General features: G+C 42.1%; 1 protein-coding gene and 1 long non-coding RNA gene across 9 annotated transcripts in view; one reads left to right on the top strand and one right to left on the bottom strand.

The window, feature by feature from the left end:
- LOC107974315 (uncharacterized) overlaps window positions 1–20,950 on the bottom strand; it is a 64,487-nt gene that overhangs the window by 38,102 nt on the left and 5,435 nt on the right. The window contains exon 1 of one of the 4 annotated variants that reach the window (XR_010156305.1): window positions 13,396–13,459. The exons of 2 other annotated variants lie outside the window; for them this stretch is intronic. This is a non-coding gene — a long non-coding RNA (uncharacterized LOC107974315). Of the gene's footprint in view, window positions 1–3,280; window positions 3,360–13,395; window positions 13,460–20,950 lie in introns of those variants that run through there. One more of the 4 variants, XR_010156306.1, reaches the window with a different exon arrangement.
- ARL9 (ADP ribosylation factor like GTPase 9) lies at window positions 254–19,774 on the top strand. Of its 5 annotated transcripts, none has more exons than XM_016951679.3 (4): window positions 254–554; window positions 6,219–6,381; window positions 13,355–13,530; window positions 19,488–19,774. In XM_016951679.3, the coding sequence occupies exons 2-4, from the start codon at window positions 6,366–6,368 to the stop codon at window positions 19,665–19,667; spliced, it is 372 nt and encodes a 123-aa protein (XP_016807168.1). In that variant the 5' UTR covers window positions 254–554; window positions 6,219–6,365; the 3' UTR covers window positions 19,668–19,774. The 5 variants fall into 5 exon arrangements, with proteins under 5 accessions (XP_016807168.1, XP_009446127.1, XP_063664940.1 ...); XM_009447852.4 differs by having other exon boundaries at window positions 472–738; XM_009447851.4 differs by lacking the exon at window positions 254–554 and adding an exon at window positions 736–1,187.

Raw genomic sequence — 20,950 nt, 5'->3', positions numbered from 1 at the left:
CAGGAGTTTGAAACCAGTCTGGCCAACATGGTGAAACCCCGTCGCTACTAAAAATACAAAAATTAGCCGGGCGTGGTGGCCCACGCCTGTAATCCCAGCTACTTGGGAGTCTGAGGCAGGAGAATCGCTTGAATCCGGGAGGCGGAGGTTGCTGTGAGCTGAGATCGCACTACTGCACTCCAGCCTGGGTGACAGAGACTCCGTTTCAAAAACAAAACAGGAACTTAAAACAATGGAACCCATTCACGTTCTTCTATTTGTCTTTAATAATCCTGGGTAATAGTCAACTAATAATCCTGGGTAGTAGTCTGGAGACACTCCTAGCGGAGTTTACTCGGGAGAGGGCGGAGAAATACATGACATGAGCAGTACAGGCTCAAGGTTGGGAGCTGAGGCAAGGTTGAGAATCCTCCCGGAACCTCTGGATTCTGACGCCCCAGGGGTTCTTCACACAGGCTGACCGGGCTCGGGATTGAAGCCGGAGACGTCAGACGCTAAGGTTGCTTAGACTGCGGCCCACGTGGAAGGCTCTTAGCCACCCTGCCTGGCCCGAGGTAATCGCGCTAGGGACGCTTTTTCTGCAGCAATGATATACCCCGCCGAACTGTCCCACGTCCTGGTTGGGACCTCTTGGTTTCGCTTGGCTGGGCTCAATCCATCCGTACGCCTCCGCCCTTCCCTCTTTGCGAACTCTTGCGGGTTCAGCGAATCGGCTGCAAGAAGCCCTGCATCCGCGAGGTAAGCGGCGGTTGGCGGCGGTGCCGGGGTTGGCAGCGCCCGCGGGTTGTCTACGCCGCGGGGCCTACGTCTCTGTCGGGCGTGCACCTCGGGAGCCACACCTGGGGCCCAGAGCCACCGCTCAGCACGCGGCGGGAGGGAAGGAAACCGCGGCGCTGGGGATGGAGAGGGGGAAAGTGAAGAAGAAAGAGAAGGAAAAGGAGACGCAGAAGGAGAAAATCAGAGAAAAGGGTAGGGAAGAGAAGGTGAAAGGAAAGGAGGTGGAGCAGAAAATTAAACAAAAAGAAAAGCAAGAGCAGCAGGAGAGGAGAAAGGGAAAAGAGGAGAAAGAGGAAAAGAGGACAAAGCAAGGGAAGGAGACAAACAAAGAGAAGGAACAATTTAAGGGACAAGAAGAGAAAGGGGAGAACAAGGACAGCACCTTGACAAGGACCCCGCTCGAGCCGCTGGTAAGAGACCCAGTGCCCAGGACCCCTTGCCCCAGGGCTTTTGTCGGCCGTTCAGACCCCAGCGCTGTCTCTGTTACGTCGGAGGCCCCCGACCGCGCGGGAGCGAATGGATCTCAACTGAGGGCTATTTACCTATGGATGAAAGAGATGTGCCAAACTTTGAACGACCCATCCCCTTTTCCCGGGCCCCCTGCCCACCCTAGCCCTTATCGCTACCCCTGTGTCTTAACCTCCGTCGGGTCTGTTGTTGAGGGACAAGAGATCTCGGTCTTCATGGGGACATGGGGAACGGCCCCTCTACTGCCCTTAGATCTGTCCAGCGTGCAACACTAGCGCACAGACCACCTGACCACATTTAGAAACCAGCCCCGAACCCTCCCCACACGCAGGCCCTCTTTGCATTGAATGCGTTCTTTGTCAGAAGGGGCAGGGTTCCTGAACGCAGGAGGTGTTTGGGGACGCTGCAGTTGTTTTCAGACCACCAGTACCATGAATGGATGGCGGAAAAGTTTTAACTGACAGGTCTTAGAAACTTGGCATTATTTGGGTCAGCTGAATGGTCTCTGTGCTCCTGGAGTTCCTGAGCTGGCTCCTTGGCTTAGAGCTGCGCTCTGGTTCTAAACAATTTGAATGATTAACACAGTTTTGTGTGTGTGTGTGTGTGTGTGTGTGTGTGTGTGTGTGTGTGTTCTTTTTTGAGACAGGGTCTTACTCTGCCTCTCAGGCTAGAGGGATCCTCCCACCTCAGCCTGGCACCGCCCCCATCTCCCAACCTCAGTGACTGGCACTACAGGCACACGCCACCATGTCCAGCTAATTTTTGTATTTTTGTGCAGAGATGGAGTTTCGCCATGTAGCTCAGGCTGATCTCAAACTCCTGGGCTCCAGCAATCCGCCCACCTCAGCCTCCCAAAGCGCTGGGATTACAGGCGTGAGCCACCACTGATTAACAGAGATTTGATCTCTGGTAAAACACAGACTACATAGACTCATATTTGGCTAAAGGAATAACTTTTGACAAAAATAGTGGTGTTCAGAATCACATTTTGTGTCTGAACTGTTTTACAAATTCAGCTTTCCTTAGGAGAAGGTAAATGTGAGGAAGCCTGAATGCAGAATTTCTAGGTAGGATGGGTGTAGGGACAGCAACGTGGTTGGAAAGGGAACTGATATTTTTGTTTTTGTTTTTTTGAGACAGAGTCTGGCTCTGTCGCCCAGGCTTGAGTACAGTGGCGTGATCTCGGCTCACTGCAACCTCCACCTCCCAGGCTCAAGTCATCCTCCCACCTCAGCCTCCCAAGTAGCTGGGATTACAGGTGCACACCACCGTGCCTAGCTAATTTCTGTATTTTTGGTAGAGATGGGGTTTCGCCATGTTGCCCAGGCTGGTCTTCAACTCCTGAGCTCAAGCGATCCACCCGCGTTGGCCTCCCAAAGTGCTGGGATTACAGGCATGAGCCACTGTGCCCGGCCTGGGAACTGCTTTTAATTCACACTATTTTATAGGGCCTAAGATGACATTAGTCTAGGTACCACTAAGAAAGAAAAAAAAGCCGGCGCAGTGGCTCACACCTGTAATCCCGGCACTTTGGGAGGCCAAGGTGTGTGGATCACCTGAGGTCAGGCGTTCCAGAACAGCCTAGCCAACATGGCAAAACCCCATCTCTACTAAAAATACAAAAAAAGTAGCTGGGCATGGTGGCATGTGCCTGTAATCCCAGCTACTCGGGAGGCTGAGGCAGGAAAATCGCGTGAACCTGGGAGGCAGAGGTTGTAGTGAGCCAAGATCGTGCCACTGCACTCCACAGAGCGAGATTCTGTATCAAAAAAAAAAAAAAAAATTCTCCCAATCAAAATGTGACATACTTTCAATTGTCAAAGACATTCTAATTTCAGAGATATTAAAATGTGGAATGTGGGGGGAATGTGTATCTTAGAATGAATGAAGTATGTTGGGGTAGGCTGAATAGGGCCTCTGGTGAAGACTGACAGGACACAATCCACTCTTGGCTGCCATTTCTTGGTGCCAGTATTGCTTTAAAACATGCAATTGTAAGCCATCCAATGAAATCTCCCTTGCCCCTCTTCCTTACCTTGACACACTCTCAGAATGACATCCTAACATTTAGATGCAAATGAAGGGAATGGAGAAGAGGCAGGGATGGAAGACATCTATGAAAATACAATTTAGTTTAAGAGCCATCAAAGATTTGCTCCAAGAACAAATACGTACATTTTTTCTTTTTCTTTTCTTTTCTTTTTTTTTTTTTTGAGACAGAGTTTCACTCATGTTGCCCAGGCTGGAGTGCAATGGCGCGATCTCAGCTCATTGCAACCTCCACCTCCCAGGTTCAAGTGATTCTCCTGCCTTACTTAGCCTCCCCAGTAGCTGGGATTACTGGCATTCGCCACCACACCCGGCTAATTTTGTATTTTTACTAGAGACGGGATTCCACCATGTTGGTCAGGCTGGTCTCGAACTCCTGACCTCAGGTGATCCGCCCTCCTTGGCCTCCCAAAGTGCTGGGATTACAGGTATGAGCCACCACACCGGCCTACTTTTTTTCAAATTCTGTTATTCACTATATGGCCTTCATAAATCATGATCTCTGTACAAGTCTTTATTAGGCCAGACCTCAAAATATCTCATTTTCACATAGATGTTTCTAAAAAGAAAGTGGGACAGACATTCTAATGCTGTTTAAGATCACTTTTTTCTAGAAATCTAGTTTAAGTCTAATGTCAACATTTAGAGTTCAAGCAGAACAAACAGAAATGTATACGATTATTGTTATTTCTAAACCAGCGCCATTGAAGACAATTATTAGAGTTTTTTGTGCATAAGAAACTTCTTTAGTAGGATCTTTGAGAAGTAGAATTGAATTCCTATGAGCAGTCTGGCTATATTGTTGCTTATTTATTATTGTTTATGTTAAAGTTTACACCCTGGAAACCACCTTTCAGAGCACCCTGTACGATCTTCACACCAGCCTGCCCTTCTGTCCCTCAGTCATTTGCCATAAAAATTCTAAGGCTAATACGTTGATAGAATGCTTTTTTCTTTTTTTTTTTTTTGGGATGGAGTCTGTATCACCCAGGCTGGAGTGCAGTGGTGTCATCTCAGCTCCTGCAACCTCCACCTCCCGGGTTCAAGCAATTCTCGTGCCTCAGCCTCCCAAGTAGCTGGGATTACAGGCATATGCCACCATGCCCGGCTGATTTTTCTATTTTTGGTAGAGACAGGGTTATGCCGTGATGGCCAGGCTGGTTCCAAACTCTTGGCCTCAAGCGATCCACCAGCGTCAGCCTCCTCAAGTGCTGGGATTACAGATGAGAGCCACGATGCCTGGACTAGAATGCTTCTTTCTAAGTTTACTTCAAGTTCATCAGTTTGGTTTTTTTTTTGAGATGTTGTCTTGCTCTGTTGCCCAGGCTGGAGTGCAATGGCGTGATCTCGGCTCACTGCAACCTCCGCCTCCAAGGTTCAAGCAATTCTCCTGCCTCAGCCTCCCAAATAGCTGGGATAACAGGCACCCACCACTGCACTGGGCTAATTTTTTTTTTTTTTTTTTGAGATGGAGCCTTGCTCTGTCGCCCAGGCTGGAGTGCAGTGGCACGATCTTGGCTCACTGCAACCTCCACCTCCTGGGTTCAAGCAATTCTCCTGCCTCAGCCTCCCGTGTAGCTGGGACTACAGGTGCCTGCCACCACGCCCGGCTAATTTTTTGTATTTTAAGTAGACACGGAGTTCCACCATATTGGCCAGGCTGGTTTCGAACTCCTGACCTCAGGTGATCTGCCTGCCTTGGCCTCCCAAGTTCATCTGTTTTTAAAACAAATACTCATTTGTGATTGAAACTGGCTTAATAATTTCTATAACCTTTTCATTTAATTGTGATACTTATATTAGAATTATAAGAGGGAGGCTGGGTGCGGTGGCTCATGCCTGTAATCCCAGCATTTTGGGAGGCCAAGGTGGGCAGATCACGAGGTCAGGAGTTTGAGACCAGCCTGACCAACATGGTGAAACCTCGTCTGTAGTAAAAATACAAATTGCGGAGCGTGGTGGCATGCTCCTGTAATCTCAGCTACTCGGGAGGCTGAGGCAGGAGAATCGCTTGAACCCAGGAGGCGGAGGTTGCAGTGAGCCGAGATCGTGCCACTGCACTCCAGCCTGGGTGACAGAGCAAGACTCCAACTCAAAAAAAAAAAAAGTATAAGAGGGAAACCTTGCCCTGAGATCTTACAACCTAGTTATTCAATTATGAAGACAGGAGAAATTAATAATTGAGACCTTAGATGCTTATGCACCGAGTGGCACAGTCAATACATGCACCACAGAGGTCCCAAGACCCCAAACAAAATGAATTCAGGTGCAGTCTCCAATTCATAGACACGAATTCAAGAAGCAAAATGAAGTCTGAGAATTGGTCCTGTAATCTATAGCACTGCTCATAAATGCTGATAGTATAGTATTTATTTGATAGACTGATCAGGAGGTGGGGGATAGAGGAGGGATGTGAAATTAGTATCACATAATGAACAGCTAATTAGAAAATATTAACTAGTTGGTACTGTTTGTTCTAGACGTATAAAATATTCATGAAGTTTTATCCTTTTTTTTTTTTTTTTTTTTGGAGACAGGGTCTCACTCTGTTCCCCAGGCTGGAGTTTAGTGTGCGATCTCAGCTCACTGCAACCTCTGCCTCCTGGGTTCAAGTGATTCTTGTGCCTCAGCCTCCCAAGTAGCTGGACTTACAGGTGCACGCCACCACACCTGGCTAATTTTTTGTATTTTTAGTAGAGATGGGGTTTCACCATGTTGGCCAGGCTGGTCTGGAACTTCTGACCTCAAGAGATCCTCCTGCCTCGGCCTCCCAAAGTGCTGGGATTACAGGCGTGAGCCACTGCACCTGGCCCGTGGAGTTTTATTCTGGTTACAGTTCCAAGAATATTATTGGATTCTGCCGAGACCCAGAAAAATGAGCCCCTGATAGCATGGGCTTATTGATTTATCTTTTTGTTTCACAGGAGAAAAACAAGCAAATCCTAGTGCTGGGCCTGGATGGAGCAGGAAAAACCAGTGTCCTGCACTCTCTAGCTTCAAACAGAGTCCAGCACAGTGTGGCACCCACCCAAGGTTTCCATGCAGTTTGCATCAACACTGAAGACAGCCAAATGGAGTTCCTGGAGAGTAAGCTCTCTGTTCCTTAGTTACAAGATAGCCACATTTTATTGTCTCTTAAGCCAGATATGATGTTAGCAACATTGAGTCCTTGTGAAAACTAACACTGAATCAAATTTTCCTAGACTTTTAGAATGGATGTGTAGTTTAATACCCAGGTACACTGTGGGGGGAATCACTTTTTGCTTTTTTGATGCTCTCCTTTTTACAGTAGTGGTGATAAAGGGGAATTTAGAGGAAGGCTTTAAGCACTCCCTCCTATAATCTCCTGTAATCAGCCTTCTTCCCACACTACTGCAAATGAGCATGCAATCTAAGTGTAAGTACAGTGTGCTTGCTTCTCTGCAAATAAAATTATAGACAAGCTCTAAACCTCTTCTTCTAAATAGATGGCAGTCCACAGGCCCCTACTGGATAGTAATTCTGGAGTCACCACCTCTAAATATTACTGTCTCCTGAAGTTGGGTCAAGTCCTCTTGTCTTCTCTTTACACATTCATCCATCCTCATGGCATTAAATACCATCTATATGCTAATGGATCCCAAATTTATCTATCCAGCCCAAACATATCCAAGTCCTCTAAAACCTAACAAGGGAAAAACAAAATGCTTGATTTTTCCAATATCTGTTCTTTTCCCTTTAATCTTCTGGTCAGTAAATGGTTCCATACCCATCAAGTTGCTGTAGCCAGAAACCTGGGAGTCACCCTTGACTCCTCCTTTTGCATTCCCACCTCCAGTCCACAAGTAAAACACTATGAATTTTGCTATCTCCAACACATCTCTCAAATTCATTGGTTATATCCTTTGTACTGCCCCTATGCAAGTCGGAACCTCCATCATCTATTACTTAGATTATTATAGTCACCTTTTTACTTTGGCTTTTATCTGTTTACAAAGAGAAGTATTTTAACACATACTTTTAAGTCATTTGCTAATTTAAAACTCTTCTGTGGAGATCTCATCCTTGTAATAAAATCCAGAGTCTTTGTTATGACTCATGAGGCTCTTCATAAACTGCCTCCTCCCTAACCTTACCTCACCCCAGGCTTATTGTACTCCTTTCCTTCTCTCCTTTTAAAAGAGCTTTCTTGGGTGTGCCTTCTGTCAGAAATACTACTACCCCTGCTCTTCCCTTGATGGCTTGCTCCTTAGCCTTCAGGTATTAGCTTACATGGCCCCATAAAATCAATCATTCTTTTTTTTTTTTTTTTTGAGACAGAGTCCTGCTCTGTCACCCAGGCTGGAGTGCAGTGGCACGATCTCAGCTCACTGCAACCTCTGCCTCCTGGGTTCAAGCGATTCTCTTGCCTCAGTCTCCTGAGTAGCTGGGATTACAGGCACACACCATCATGCCCAGCTAGTTATTTTGTATTTTTAGTAGAGACGGGGTTTCACCATGTTGGCCAGGCTGGTCTCGAACTCCTGACCTCAGGTGATCCACCCACCTTAGCCTCCCAAAGTACTCAGATTCAGGTGTGAGCCACCGCGCCCAGCCCATAAAATCATTCTTTCTAAGTATGTTCCCCAATGCTGTTTGCTTTCTCCATAAGGTTTTTAATAACATTCACTATTTATTTTTGTTTTTGATCTGTCCACCCAACTAGATGGTAACTTTTGCTATACTTGTTTTGTTCAACAATGCATACCCAATGTCTGGCAAATAGTACATATTCAACAAAAATGCATTAAGTGCCAACTATGTTCCCGATTTTTATCATGATCATCAATATCCTGAAAAAGAACAGCAGTTTATGCTTGCAATCTTTGAGTTTTAAAATGTGTATCTGCACAGTGGCTATATTAAGCCATCAATTTAGGTAAATTTTCATAATGCCACAGGGCAGAGCTTCTAAGGAGGCTTTTTTTTAGGATGCGGCATCCAGTGGTATTCAGTGATATAAATCTGTATGGGCTGTTATGCTGTTGTGTAACACTTGGAGTATGTTGGGGATTGGTGGGAGGTGAAGTTTTATTGTATAAGCCTATTCGTAGAAATGATATATTCACATATAATTTTGCCTATATCTCTTCATCAACATTCTACAGATCATCTCTAAAAAATTCTTGTAGTTTATGCACTAAAAAGTAGTGGCAAAAATAAATGGAGAGATTTCAGCTGCTATTATAGTTTTTGAAGGGCCTTCCTGTGACAAAACCACAAATCCTGGTTAAAATTTATTTTTTAAAGCATCGAAGAACTTGCAACAAGTTAGACAAATTTTCAAGGCTACCTGCTTTACTCTTCCTGCTCTTTCCCTCCTCCCAAAGAAAGAAAAATAAAACAACTCATGAGTTCAAACTGGAGTGGCAGCCACAGTAGATAAGCAAAGAGAAAAGTGGTGTTATCTAGAGGCACATACCAGTATTTAATCTGCAGTGGGCCTGAGACAAAATAGGAAAGAACTAACTAAGATGCCTGCATGACACGAGGGCCCCTGGAAGAGTGCTAACATGCTCCCAGTCAGTAGCTCCCCCAGTTTCTAATTCTGGAGCAAAGCCCCCCAATATTCTCATAAATTAAGATTAATCAAATATGAGTTCAGGCCAGGCATGATGGCTCACACCTGTAATCCCAGCACTTTGAGAGGCCAGGGCAGGTGGATTACTTGAGTCCAGGAGTTTGAGAACAACCTGGGCAATATGGCAAAACCCCATCTATACAAAAAATATAAAAAATGAGCTGAGCATGGTGGTGCATGCCTGTAGTCCCAGCTACTCTGGAGGCTGAGGCAGGAGGATCGCTTGCGCCCAGAAGGCAGAAGTTGCAGTGAGCCATGATCACGCCACTGCATTCCAGCCTAGGCAACAAAGTGAAACCGTGTCTCAAAAAAGAAGATGACAAAATCTACTGATCAAAACTAGCATTTAAAGCATTTATAATCTTAAATGATTATAGCTGAAAGGAAAATAGCTGAAAACTTATAGGTTAAATATGCAATGTAAATTAGGTAAAAGAACAACAGAATAAAACCAAAGAGGGTAGAGGGGGAGATAATAAAGACACGAAGCCAATGAAATTGATGAAGACACAGTAGCAAAGATCAGCAAAGTCAAAAGTTAGTTCCTTGAATAGATAAACAAAATAGACAAATTTCTGGTGAAATTCATTAAGGAAAATCTGGAAACCACATATAAATAATGTCATGAAGGAAAAAGAGCATATCATTGATTAGGATGACAAGAGTATAATACCTGTATTAACAAATTTGTACCAATAGATATAAAGTCCTGGATAAGTGGCAAAAATCCTCCAAACATGTGTCTTAGGAAAATGGACTCAATAAGAAATAGGAATATTGAATAATTTAAAACTTTTAAAGAAATCAATAGCGAAAAATCATCCTATAATGAAAAACACCAGATCAGTTTGTTTATAGGTGGGCTCTTATCAATCTTAATCTTACATAAATTCTTTCAGAGAATAGGGGAAAAAAAGAAATGCTCTCCAACTCACGATATGAGGTCACTGTATATCCAAACCAGCAAAGATAGTATAAGAAATGGAAATGTAGAAATCTGAACAAAATTGTAGTAAACTAAATTCAGTTAACATATTAAAGAGATAATGTATCACTAGATGAGTTTCTTCAAGAATGAAAGGTTGGTTTAACATTTGAAAAATAGCCAGGTGTGGTGGCTTATGCCTGTAACTCCAGCACTTTGGGAGGCCAAGGGGGCGGATCACTCACCTAAAGTCAGGAGTTCAAGACCAGCCTGGCCCAACATGGTGAAACCCTGTCTCTACTAAAAATACAAAAATTAGCCGGGCATGGTGGCAGGTGCCTGTAATCCCAGCTACTGAGGAGGCTGAAGCAGAAGAATTGCTTCAACCCAGGTGGTGGAGATTGCAGTGAGCTGAGATTGTGCCACTGCATTCCATCCAGTCTGGATGACAAGAGCAAAACTCCATCTCAAAAAAAAAAATTTTTTTTGAAAAAAATATGTCATTCACCACTTTATCCATCAAAGTAAAAAACATAATCACCTTAATATAAGCAGAAAAAAATCTGCTAAATTCAGTTTCCATTTATGATAAAAATTCTTAATAAGCTAAAAATAAATGGGAATTCCTTAACCTACCAAAACCTCAGAAAACTTTACTCCTAAACAGAAAGTACTAAATGTTAGAAGTACTTTCATTCAACATTATACAGGAGGGTCTAGTCAGTTTGAGAAAAAGAAATAAAAGGCGTAAGAATTAGAAAGGAAGAAATAAAACAGTACTTATTTACAAATGATATAATTGTCTTCAAAGAAAGCCTAAAACACCCTTCAAATTATTAGAAATGATAACAGCTTGGCAAGACAACTGTATATAAAAATATAAAATTAATTGTATTTCTGTTATCCAGCAGCATGTAGCCATTCTCAATAGCAACAAAAGATAGGAATAAATCAAACAAAAAAAGTGTCTATCTATAAAGAGAAAATGTGTAGATGTCATTGAAATCAAAAGACCTAAATAGAGACATAATACAGTTTTCATGAATAGGTAGACATTATATCAAAAGAATTAATTCTCCCCAAATTGACGTTTAGATACAATTCAATTCCAATCAAGGAGACTATCCTTATGACTTCAGGATAGAGAAAGATTTTTTAAACAGGATACAAAAAATAATAACCATAAGAAAGATGGATAAATTTAACTACATTTAAATGGAAAACATCTGTTCATTAAAAAGATGCCACAAAATAGGGGAAGATACATGCAACACATCCAAGCAAATGCCTAGTATCCAGAATATATAAAGAACTCCTACAAATAAAGACAACATAAAAACATTGGCAAAAGACATGAATAACATTTCACATAAAACAAATTAGAAGTGAACATATGAAAAATACTCCACTTGATCAGTAAGTAGAATTCAAATTAGGCAAAAAAAAAAAAAAAAAAAAGAAAAAGAAAAAGAAATCTGAAAATATCAAGTTTTGAAGAGGATGCGGCCGGATGCAGTGGCTCACGCCTGTAATCCCAGCACTTTGGGAAGCCAAGGTGGGTGGATCACTGGAGTTCAAGGGTTCAAGACCAGCCTGGGTGACATGGCGAAACCCAGCTCTACAGAAAATACAAAATTAGCCAAGCATGGTGGCTCGTGCTTGTAGTCCCAGCTACTGGTGAGGCTGAGAAAGGAGGATCGCTTGAGCCCAGAAGGCAGAGGTTGCAGTGAGTGGAGATTGCACCACTGCCCTCCAGCCTGGATGACAGAGCACAACCTTGTCTCAAGGAAAAAATAAAATAAAAATAAAAAGAGGATGTGGATGTAGAGGAAACTTACTGGCTATTAGCTGTTGGCAGAGTGTGTATTGGTACCAACTTCTTTGGAAAACAATTTGGCGTATTTGGCATTAGTTACATGCTTAGATACAAGGAGAAACTCTTGCTTGTATGGACCTCAGGAGACAAATACAAAAATGTTTAGAGCAGCATTGTTTATTGTAGCAAGAAATGAGGAACAACCCAAACGTCCACTGATGTTTAAACTATGTGTGTTAAAACCACATGAGTTACTTAGAAGGTCACACAGCACTATTTTAACAAATTAAAAACACAAAATACTTCAAGGAATGACTAGCCTACCTCTATAGAAAGGAAGCCAAAGGAAAGGCAAAGATCCTTTCTTGTTAGCATTTAAAATACTTTTTGTTAAGTTCTTGAAACAGAGGTCCAAAAAGTTTTTCTGGCAAGGACTACATAGGAACTAATTTATGCTTTGCAGGCCACATGCTCTCTGTTGCAACCACTCAACTCTGTCTTGAGAAAGCAGTCATAGACAATACGTTGTATATATATGTCAGTGTTACTATAAAAGTTTATTTCTGGGCACCAAAATCTAAATTTGATATAATAGTCCTGTGTTAGAAAATATTATTCTGTCTTTTTTTTTCTCCAAAATTTAGACATGTAAAAGCTATTTTTACCTAGCGAGCTGTACAAAAATAGGCAGTTGGTCAGATTTGAACTGTGGGCCATGGTTTGCCAATACTCCTCCTAGGACAAAAATAAAATCCATTGTATGTATGTTATTATCATTAACCAAAAAGTTTATTCCGTGAAGAATCAGCAGGATGAAGTAATCAAAAGGCATTTTTTTTTCTGAAGCAAATATTCCTGAATACCCACAGGATCATATTAACTCTCAATGCAATATTAAGAGGAGAAGTTACTTCTGGGATTTTGACAAAGGAAAAAAATTGTGCAAGTGAGACTAGCCAATGAATTCAGTTCATTTAAAAATTATTTTAATGTGTATTTTAGCCTACCATCCTTTCCATTCTTAATTATTTTAGTAGCATACTCCCATTTTCTTTTTCTTTTCTTTCTTTTTTTTAGATAGATGGGGGTCTCACTCTGGAGTGTGGTGGCGCAAACACAGCTCACTGTAGCCCTGTTCACACCACTGCACTTCCTGGGCTCAAGTGATCCTCCCACTTCAACCTCGCTAGTCGGTAGCACCACAGGCATGCACCATAGGCATGCACCACCACACCGGCTCATTTTTTAGTTTTTATTTTTGTAGAGACAGGGCCTCACCCTGTCGCCCAGGCTGGTCTTGAACTATTGGGCTCAAACAGTCCTCCTGCCTCAGCCTCCCAAAATGTTGAGATTACAGGCATGAGCAACTGTACCTGGCCTTACTCCCATTTTCTGAGCTATAACTGATAAACATGCGTGGCTGACATGGCTGCTGTGGACAATGGGATCAGGAGACATCCACTGTAGTATTTAGCATCTCTCTGCTGATCCTTTGTGATACAGTTATGAATGAACCACTTGTGATGGTTCTTCTCACCAACCAGTTTACCGCTAACATGCCTCTTGGTCACTCTGAGGACTGGGTACACTCTAACACGGTGATATTTTATCAAAACACCTGTCCTGTGTTCAGAAATCTAGATGTGCCCTCCCTGCTCCCTGGGTGGGGGCTTCTGTGATTTTGCGTGTGTGTGTCTTCTTCCTCTACTATTCTCTGTAGTTGGTGGCAGTAAACCTTTTCGGTCCTACTGGGAAACGTACCTATCCAAGGGATTGCTGCTGATCTTTGTGGTGGATTCAGCAGATCACAGCCGATTACCTGAAGCCAAGAAATACCTTCATCAGCTAATTGCAGCAAACCCAGTACTTCCTCTGGTTGTGTTTGCAAACAAACAGGTAAAAATCTGTGCAAATATAAATTGTACTCAAGAGTTTTGTAATACAAGAAATGTATACTTTTAATAGCTAGATAGTCAATAATATGCTATATATTTAACTCAGTTTATGTTTATTAGAGCTCTTGGATTATAAACACCTTGAGGGTAGAGACTGTTGTTCATTTTTGTGTCCCTTGTAATACCTAGTATACTGTCTTGTGCATGCTAGGAATTCAACAGATGTGTGTTGAACTTAGTTCAATAAATACATATTGTTAAATTTGATTCAACAAAATATTTGAGTGGCTACCATGTACAAAAAAATCATTTTGCTTTAGATCTATCAGACTGACCTGAACTTATTCTACACATGCATTAAAAATATTAAATATATGTGGAGAATTTGGAACCCTTGTGCACTGTTGGTGAGAATGTAAAATGGTAGAGCTGCTATGGAAAATTGTAACATGGTTCCGCAAAAGAATCAAAAATAGAGGCTGGGCACGGTGGCTCACGCCTGTAATCCCAGCACTTTGGGAGGGCAGGGGTGGGGGATCACGAGGGTCAGGAGATTTAGACCATCCTGGCTAACATGGTGAAACCCTGTCTCTACTAAAATACAAAAGATTAGCCGGGCTTAGTGGTGGTCACCTGTAATCCCAGCTACTCGGGAGGCTGAGGCAGGAGAATGGCGTGAACCTGGGAGGCGGAGATTGCAGCGAACCAAGATCGTGCCACTGCACTCCAGCCTGGGCGACAGGCTCAAAAAAAAAATCAAAATAGAATTCTCTTATGATGCAGCAATTCCACTTCTGGGTATACAGTGAAAAGAATTAAAAGCAGGGACTCAAATTGATGTTCATATGTTTGGCTGTTTTATGTTTCTTTATGTTTTATATTGTTTTGTTTTGTATGTTTTATGTTTTTTATGATATGTTCATAGCAGCATTACTCATAACAGCCAAAAATGGAAGCTACCCAAGATAAATGGATATATAAAATACGGTATGCACATGCAAAGGGATTTTTTTTTTTTAAGGCAGAGTTCTGCTCTAGCACCCAGGCTGGAGTGCAGTGGTGTGATCTCAGCTCATTACCTCCTGGGTTCAAGTGAGTCGCATGCCTCAGCCTCCCAAGTGGCTAGGATTACAGGCATGCGCCACCACTCCTGCCTTTTTTTTTTTTTTTTTTTTTTGAGACAGAGTCTTGCTCTGTCTCCCAGGCTGGAGTGCAATGGCGCAATTTCGGCTAACCACAACCTCCGCCTCCCGGGTTCAAGTGATTCTCATGCCTCAACCTCCTGAGTAGCTGGGACTACAGGCACATGCCACCACACCCAGCTAATTTTTGTATTTTTAGTAGAGACAGAGTTTCTCCATGTTGGCCACGCTGATCTCGAACTTTTGGCCTCAAGTGATCCACCCACCTGGGCCTCCCAAAGTGCTGGGATTACAGGTGTGAACCACCGCACCCGGCTACAGTGGAATCTTGTTCAGCCTTAAAAGGGAAGGAAATTCAGACACGTGTTCTGACATGGATGAACCTTGAGAACATTATGCTAAGTGAATAAGCCAGTCACAAAAGGGCAAATACTATATGATTCCATTTATACGAGGTACCTAGAGTTGTCAGATTCATAAAAATCGAAAGTGGAGTGGTGATTTCCATGGATTGTGGGAGGGAGGAATGTGCAGTTATCGTTTAATGGATACAGAGTTTCAGTTTTGTAGAAAAAAGTTTTGGAGATGGATGGTGGTGATAGTTGTATAACAATGTGAATATACTTAATGCCACTGAACTGTACACTTAAAAATGGTTAAGGAGAAAAATTTTGTTATATGTATTTAACACAATAAAAATTGAAAAAAATTTAAACATCTATAATATTGTAATGCTGAAGTCCCTTTCTCAATTGTTAGGTTTGCCAATCATAGAAGAGCTCAATTCCTGACTTTTCTCCTACTACTTCTATGGGTGAATGTATATGGAAGTAAACTAAGTAATTATAAATGATGACCTAAAATAGGAGCCTATGTTAAAGTCCAGTACAGAAGCTAGTCCAGCAGATTTTGACATTTTGCTGGCATTTTAAAAGAGAGGTTGGGCCGGGCGTGGTGGCTCATGCCTGTAATCCCAGCACTTTGGGAGGCCGAGGTGGTTGGATCAGGAGGTCAGGAGTTTGAGACCAGCCTGGCCAATATGGTGAAACCCCATCTCTACTAAAAAATACAAAAATTAGCCAGGCGTGGTGGCGCATGCCTGTAGTCCCAGCTGTTCAGGAGGCTGAGGCAGGAGAATCACTTGAACCCGGGAGGTGGAGGTTGCAGTGAGCCGAGGTCGTGCCACTGCACTCCAGCCTGGGTGACAGAGTGACACTCCGCCCCAAAAAACAAAAAAAAAAAAAAAGAGAGAGAGAGAGGCTGATGCTTTTATTGTTTTAAGTGGAGCATCTTAAGTACCATAAACTACAAAGATTTAGAAGATCATGGTACATGTAAGTGAGCTGTATAGTATTCCATAGCATTAATATACCAAAATGTTATCATTTTCTTACTGCCAGGAATTTTGAGTTATTTCCAATTTTTTATTGTTCTTAACAGTGCTGCCAGTGAGCCTTCATGTATGTGTCCCTTTGTGGATGTGTATGAACATTTTGCTGGTGGATATGCCTAAAATAATTGCTGGGATTTTGGATTTGTACATATTCTGTTTTATTAGATATCACCAAGTTACTTTCCAAAGATGTTGCACAAATTTATTCTTCCACCAGCAGAATATGACAGTTTTTGCAGCTCTACATCCTTGTCAATACTTGGTATTATCAGACTTTTTCATTTTTGCCAATCTGATGGGTGAACTTGTTTTTTATTATTCTAATGTGCATTTCCTTAACTACTTGTGAGTTTGAACATTTTTTCAGATGTTTATTAGTCTCCACATCTGTAAATTGCCTATTAATATGTTTTCCCAAATTCCTACTAGGGTGTTTATCTTTCTTATTTCAGTTGTAGGAGTCTTTCATATCATTTGGAAAAAATAATTCTTTGTTAGTTATGTGCATTACAATTATCTTTTCCAGCATCTGGTGGCTTATCATTTTACTTTGCTTACTTTTATACAAAAGATTTTCTTCCCTTCCCTCCCCTCCACTCCTCTCTTTTCTTTTCTTTTTTTTTTTTGACAGAGTCTCACTCCATCACCCAAGCTGGAGTACAGTGGTGTGATCTCGGCTCACTGCAAGCTCCACCTCCCAGGCTTAAGCAATTCTCCTACCTCAGCCTCCCAAGTAGCTGGGACTACAGACACGAGCTACCACACCCGGCTAATTTTGCATTTTTTGTAGAGACAGGTTTTCGTCATGTTGCCCAGCCTGGTCTTGAACTATGGGGCTCAAGCAATCTATCTGCCTCGGCCTCCCAAAGTGCTGGGATTACAGGCATGAGTCACTGTGCTCGGACCTTTTATTTTTTGAGACAGGGTCTCACTCTGTTGCCCAGGTTGGAGTGCAGTGCAGTGGCATGATCATAGCTTAATGCAGTCTCAACCTCCCCAGGCTCAGGTGATCCTCCAACCTCAGCCTCCCTAGTAGCTGGGATTACAGGTGTGCACTACCATGCCCAGCTAAATTTTTTGGGCATTTTTTGTAGAGATGGGATTTCACCATGTTTCCCAGGCTGGTCTTGAACTCCTGGGCTCAAACAATCTACCCACCTCAGCCTCCCAAAGTGTTGGGATTATAGATGTGAGCCACTGCACCCGAGTGATTTTCATTTTTAATATTCAAATTTATCAATACTGTGCCTTATGGTTTGTATCCGTTGTCTTCATCAAACTGAATAAACAGAGCCATTTGTTATCACATTTATAACTTTTATTGGGCCTTGATGATAAAAGATTTGAATATCCTAGTTTAAGATTAATGCATCTTTGTTTATATTCCTTGGCCAAAATATTTGGTCCAAGCTTTTAGGTGACTCACTGGTTCAAGTTATTTTGTAAGGGTTTTCAAAAAGTCATCTTACTATCTTTACTCTTTGGGTTATGACCTCTATTAAGGCACATACAGGAAAGTGTGGAATAAACCAGGTATTTTTGCCTGATGTGCTTTATCATTACAGAGAGCCCCTTCTCCCATCCATCACCCTCCCTCCCTCTCCTATTTCTTCCTCTCCAACTCCACCAGTGAATTTATTAACCTGAGATATCATTCACATGTTACTGGATCCATTAACACTGTTCAAAAAGTTAGCATAGGCTCTAAACAAATTCAGGTTTCAAACAGGCAACTAGCAATGTCCAGAGAGGTAATCAACTCCAGCGAGGTACCACGGACAGCACATCAGGAAAAGCCCCACAGGCTCCAAGTGATAGAATTTGATAGGTTCGGGACATGCACAGTGGCCCATGCCTATAATCCCAGCACTTTGGAAGGCCAAGGCGGGCGGAACACCTGAGGTCAGGAGTTCGAGACCAGCCTGGCCAACATGGTGAAAACCCGTCTCTACTAAAAATAGAAAAATTAGCTGGGTGTGGTGGTGCGTACCTGTAATCCCAGCTACTTGGGAGGCTGAGGCAGGGGAATCGCTTGAACCTGGGAGGTGGAGGTTGCAGTGAGCCGAGATTGCACCACTGCACTCCAGTCTGGGTGACAGGGTGAGACTCCGTCTCAAAAAAAAAAAAAAAAAAAAAAAAAAAAAAAAAAAAAAAAAAAAGATAGGTTCATATGATACAGGAGAAAAAAAAAGACAAAATATTAGGTTATTTCCAGAGATTTAAAAATGGTCTTCTAAAACGCAGGGGGAATGCTATGAAATAACAAAAAGCCAATTACAAATGCAATTTTAGAAGTGAAAAAACTTTTACAAAGGACTGGAAAACTGTAGCTGAATCTGTGTATTTATGAAAGGGAATGTCACAGGTCATTTGCTTAAATAATTCTTGGTGTATGAGAGTTAAAGATGTATGTTTTGACCTTGCCATTTCCATCGTAAGGAGGTTTTGGCCCTGGCATGCGGCCTAAGCACAGGCTTCCTGTCTTCCCCTCTCTGCCTCTTCCTGTGGGTTTCCCTCTTCCAAGCCTCCCCAATCTCTTTCCCTGTCTCTCCTCTGAGCCTCCTTTTCCCACTGCACCTTGTCTGAATCTGTTCCCTCTCCATTCTCTTCTCTGTCTTCCTCTACTCCCCAAAATTGGTCGAGGATTTTTTTGTTCAGTAGAAATAATGAGGACAAAAGAAAACTCACAGTGGCAAGAACTATAATTGGTAAAGTATCATATAGACCTAAAACAATAGAATCAAATTTCTGTTATTAAATATAAATAAAAATAATTGCTCCTGTTGAAATAATCTTAGAAGACTAAAAGGAAAATGGAAAAACAAAATTAGTCTGGGTGCAGTGGCTCATGCCTGTAATCCCAGCAGTTAGGGAGGCCTAGGTGGAAGGATTGCTTGAGGCCAGGAGTTTGACACCAGCCTGGGCAACATAGCAAGATGCTCCTCTTTACAAAAGATTTTTAAAAATGAGTGGGGCATGGTGGCACACACCTGTAGTCCCAGCTACTCGGGAGGGTGAGGCAGGAGAATTGCTTGAACATGGGAGGCGGAGGTTGCGGTGAGTCAAGATTGCGCCACTGCACTCCAGCCTGGGCGACAAAGCAAGATCCTGTCTTTAAACAAACAACAAACAAACAAAATTAGAAACAGATTGACTGCACCGTTTAGAAAATTAAGGTATTATATTGGCTTAGCTTCATTCCAGAATATACTTTTTTTTGGATAACTCATAAATGCTGGCATAATTCTGATGAAAACATTTTTATTCAAACAACCTCTGGGCTCATAATAATGGAGTCACAATAGCCTCTATATGAAAATGGTGTGGTCACTGAGAGCAATAAATAAGAGTAATAAATGTGTTTATCTGAAAGGATTGCAAAATAACCAACTTTGTCCTATTCTTATTCCACTCCGGATGAAGGATCTTGAAGCAGCCTATCACATTACAGATATCCATGAAGCTTTGGCATTATCTGAAGTGGGAAATGACAGGAAGATGTTCTTGTTTGGAACCCACCTGACTAAGAATGGCTCAGAGATACCCTCCACCATGCAAGATGCCAAAGACTTGATTGCACAGCTGGCTGCAGATGTGCAGTGACCAGGACTCAGCCCACTGTGCGGCTCATGACTGAGATGTCATCAGTGTTGAATGGCAGGCTTGAAGCCAAAGGTTTCCACCTCAAATAAAAATTAAGCCATTTCCTATTTTCTCAGTGCATGGGATGTATATAGTTAGCCCTCCATATCCATGGGTTCCACATCTGGGGATTCAAGAACTGTGGATCAAAAACATTCAAAAAGTAAACCCACTGAAGAATAATAACACAACAATAAAAATAATACACATTTTAAAATACAATATAACAACTATTTACATAGCATTTTCATTGTATTAGGTATTATAAGTAATCTAAAGATGATTTAAAATACACGAGTAGATGTGTGTAGGTTATATGCAAATACTATGCCATTTTCCATCAGGAGCTTGAGCATCCACATTTGCCTGTGAGGATCTTGGAATCAGTCTCCCTGAGAATACCAACGGACAACTGTACAAAGATAATGCTAACATAATAACAGCATCTCTATTTGGATTTTGAATGTTAAAAATATTTGTAAAACAGTGTATTGGGGGTATTGGGATTTTTAATCAACAAAGGTAAAATGAACATTAGCAAGCATTTGTCCCATTTATTGTTTTGCAATGGCATGAAATTTATATGAAATTTTTTTGTGGGGGTGGATAGGGTCTCACTCTGTTGCCCAGGCTGGAGTGCAGTGGCATGATCTCAGCTCAGGTGATCCTCCCTCCTCAGTCTCCCAAGTAGCTGGGACCAGAGGTGCACGCCACCATGCCCGGCTAATTTTTCTATTTTTAGCAGAGATGGGGTTTTGCCATGTGGCCTAGGCTGGTCTCGAATTCCTGAGCTCAAGCGATCTGCCCGCCTCGGTCTCATAAAGTCCTGGGATTACAGGAATGAGCCAGTGCACCTGGCCTTGAATATATTTTAGTATGTTTTCTCTTTTCAAGTAAAAAACCGGGTGTCTTTCCATTAAGTGGATCTGTTTAACACTATAAGAAATATCAGGGTAGGACAATGAGGAAAGTGAACTTTGTCAAACCCCCAGAGAAATAAACATTAACAGTATTCAGAAAGAGTTAGGAAGGGCTTCTTTTCCAGGAGCTTGTTAGACGAGATGAGGAACATTGTGGGGATTTGTTTTTAAAATTCTTAACATTTTGCTTTTATATAGATAAACTTTCTTCACTAGAAAGAGTGATAACTATATTTATTTGCAGACACTCTGTAAATCCAACTTGTAACTATAGTGCCTTGCTTTGGTTTTAAAAAAAATTGTAAAGAGAGTTTGCTCTATAAA

This window comes from Pan troglodytes, chromosome 3 (genome assembly GCF_028858775.2).
Source record: "Pan troglodytes isolate AG18354 chromosome 3, NHGRI_mPanTro3-v2.0_pri, whole genome shotgun sequence".
Taxonomy (NCBI): domain Eukaryota; kingdom Metazoa; phylum Chordata; class Mammalia; order Primates; family Hominidae; genus Pan; species Pan troglodytes.
This window is presented reverse-complemented; position numbering and strand designations above follow the sequence as displayed.

Excerpts from the sequence above, each read along its gene's own strand:
- ARL9 (XM_009447851.4), top strand. The coding sequence starts at position 900 with ATGGAGAGGGGGAAAGTGAAGAAGAAAGAGAAGGAAAAGGAGACGCAG. Across the intron at positions 1,188-6,218 it reads GGACCCCGCTCGAGCCGCTG|GAGAAAAACAAGCAAATCCT; the intron begins GTAAGAGACCCA and ends TTTGTTTCACAG. Across the intron at positions 13,531-19,487 it reads TTGTGTTTGCAAACAAACAG|GATCTTGAAGCAGCCTATCA; the intron begins GTAAAAATCTGT and ends CTCCGGATGAAG.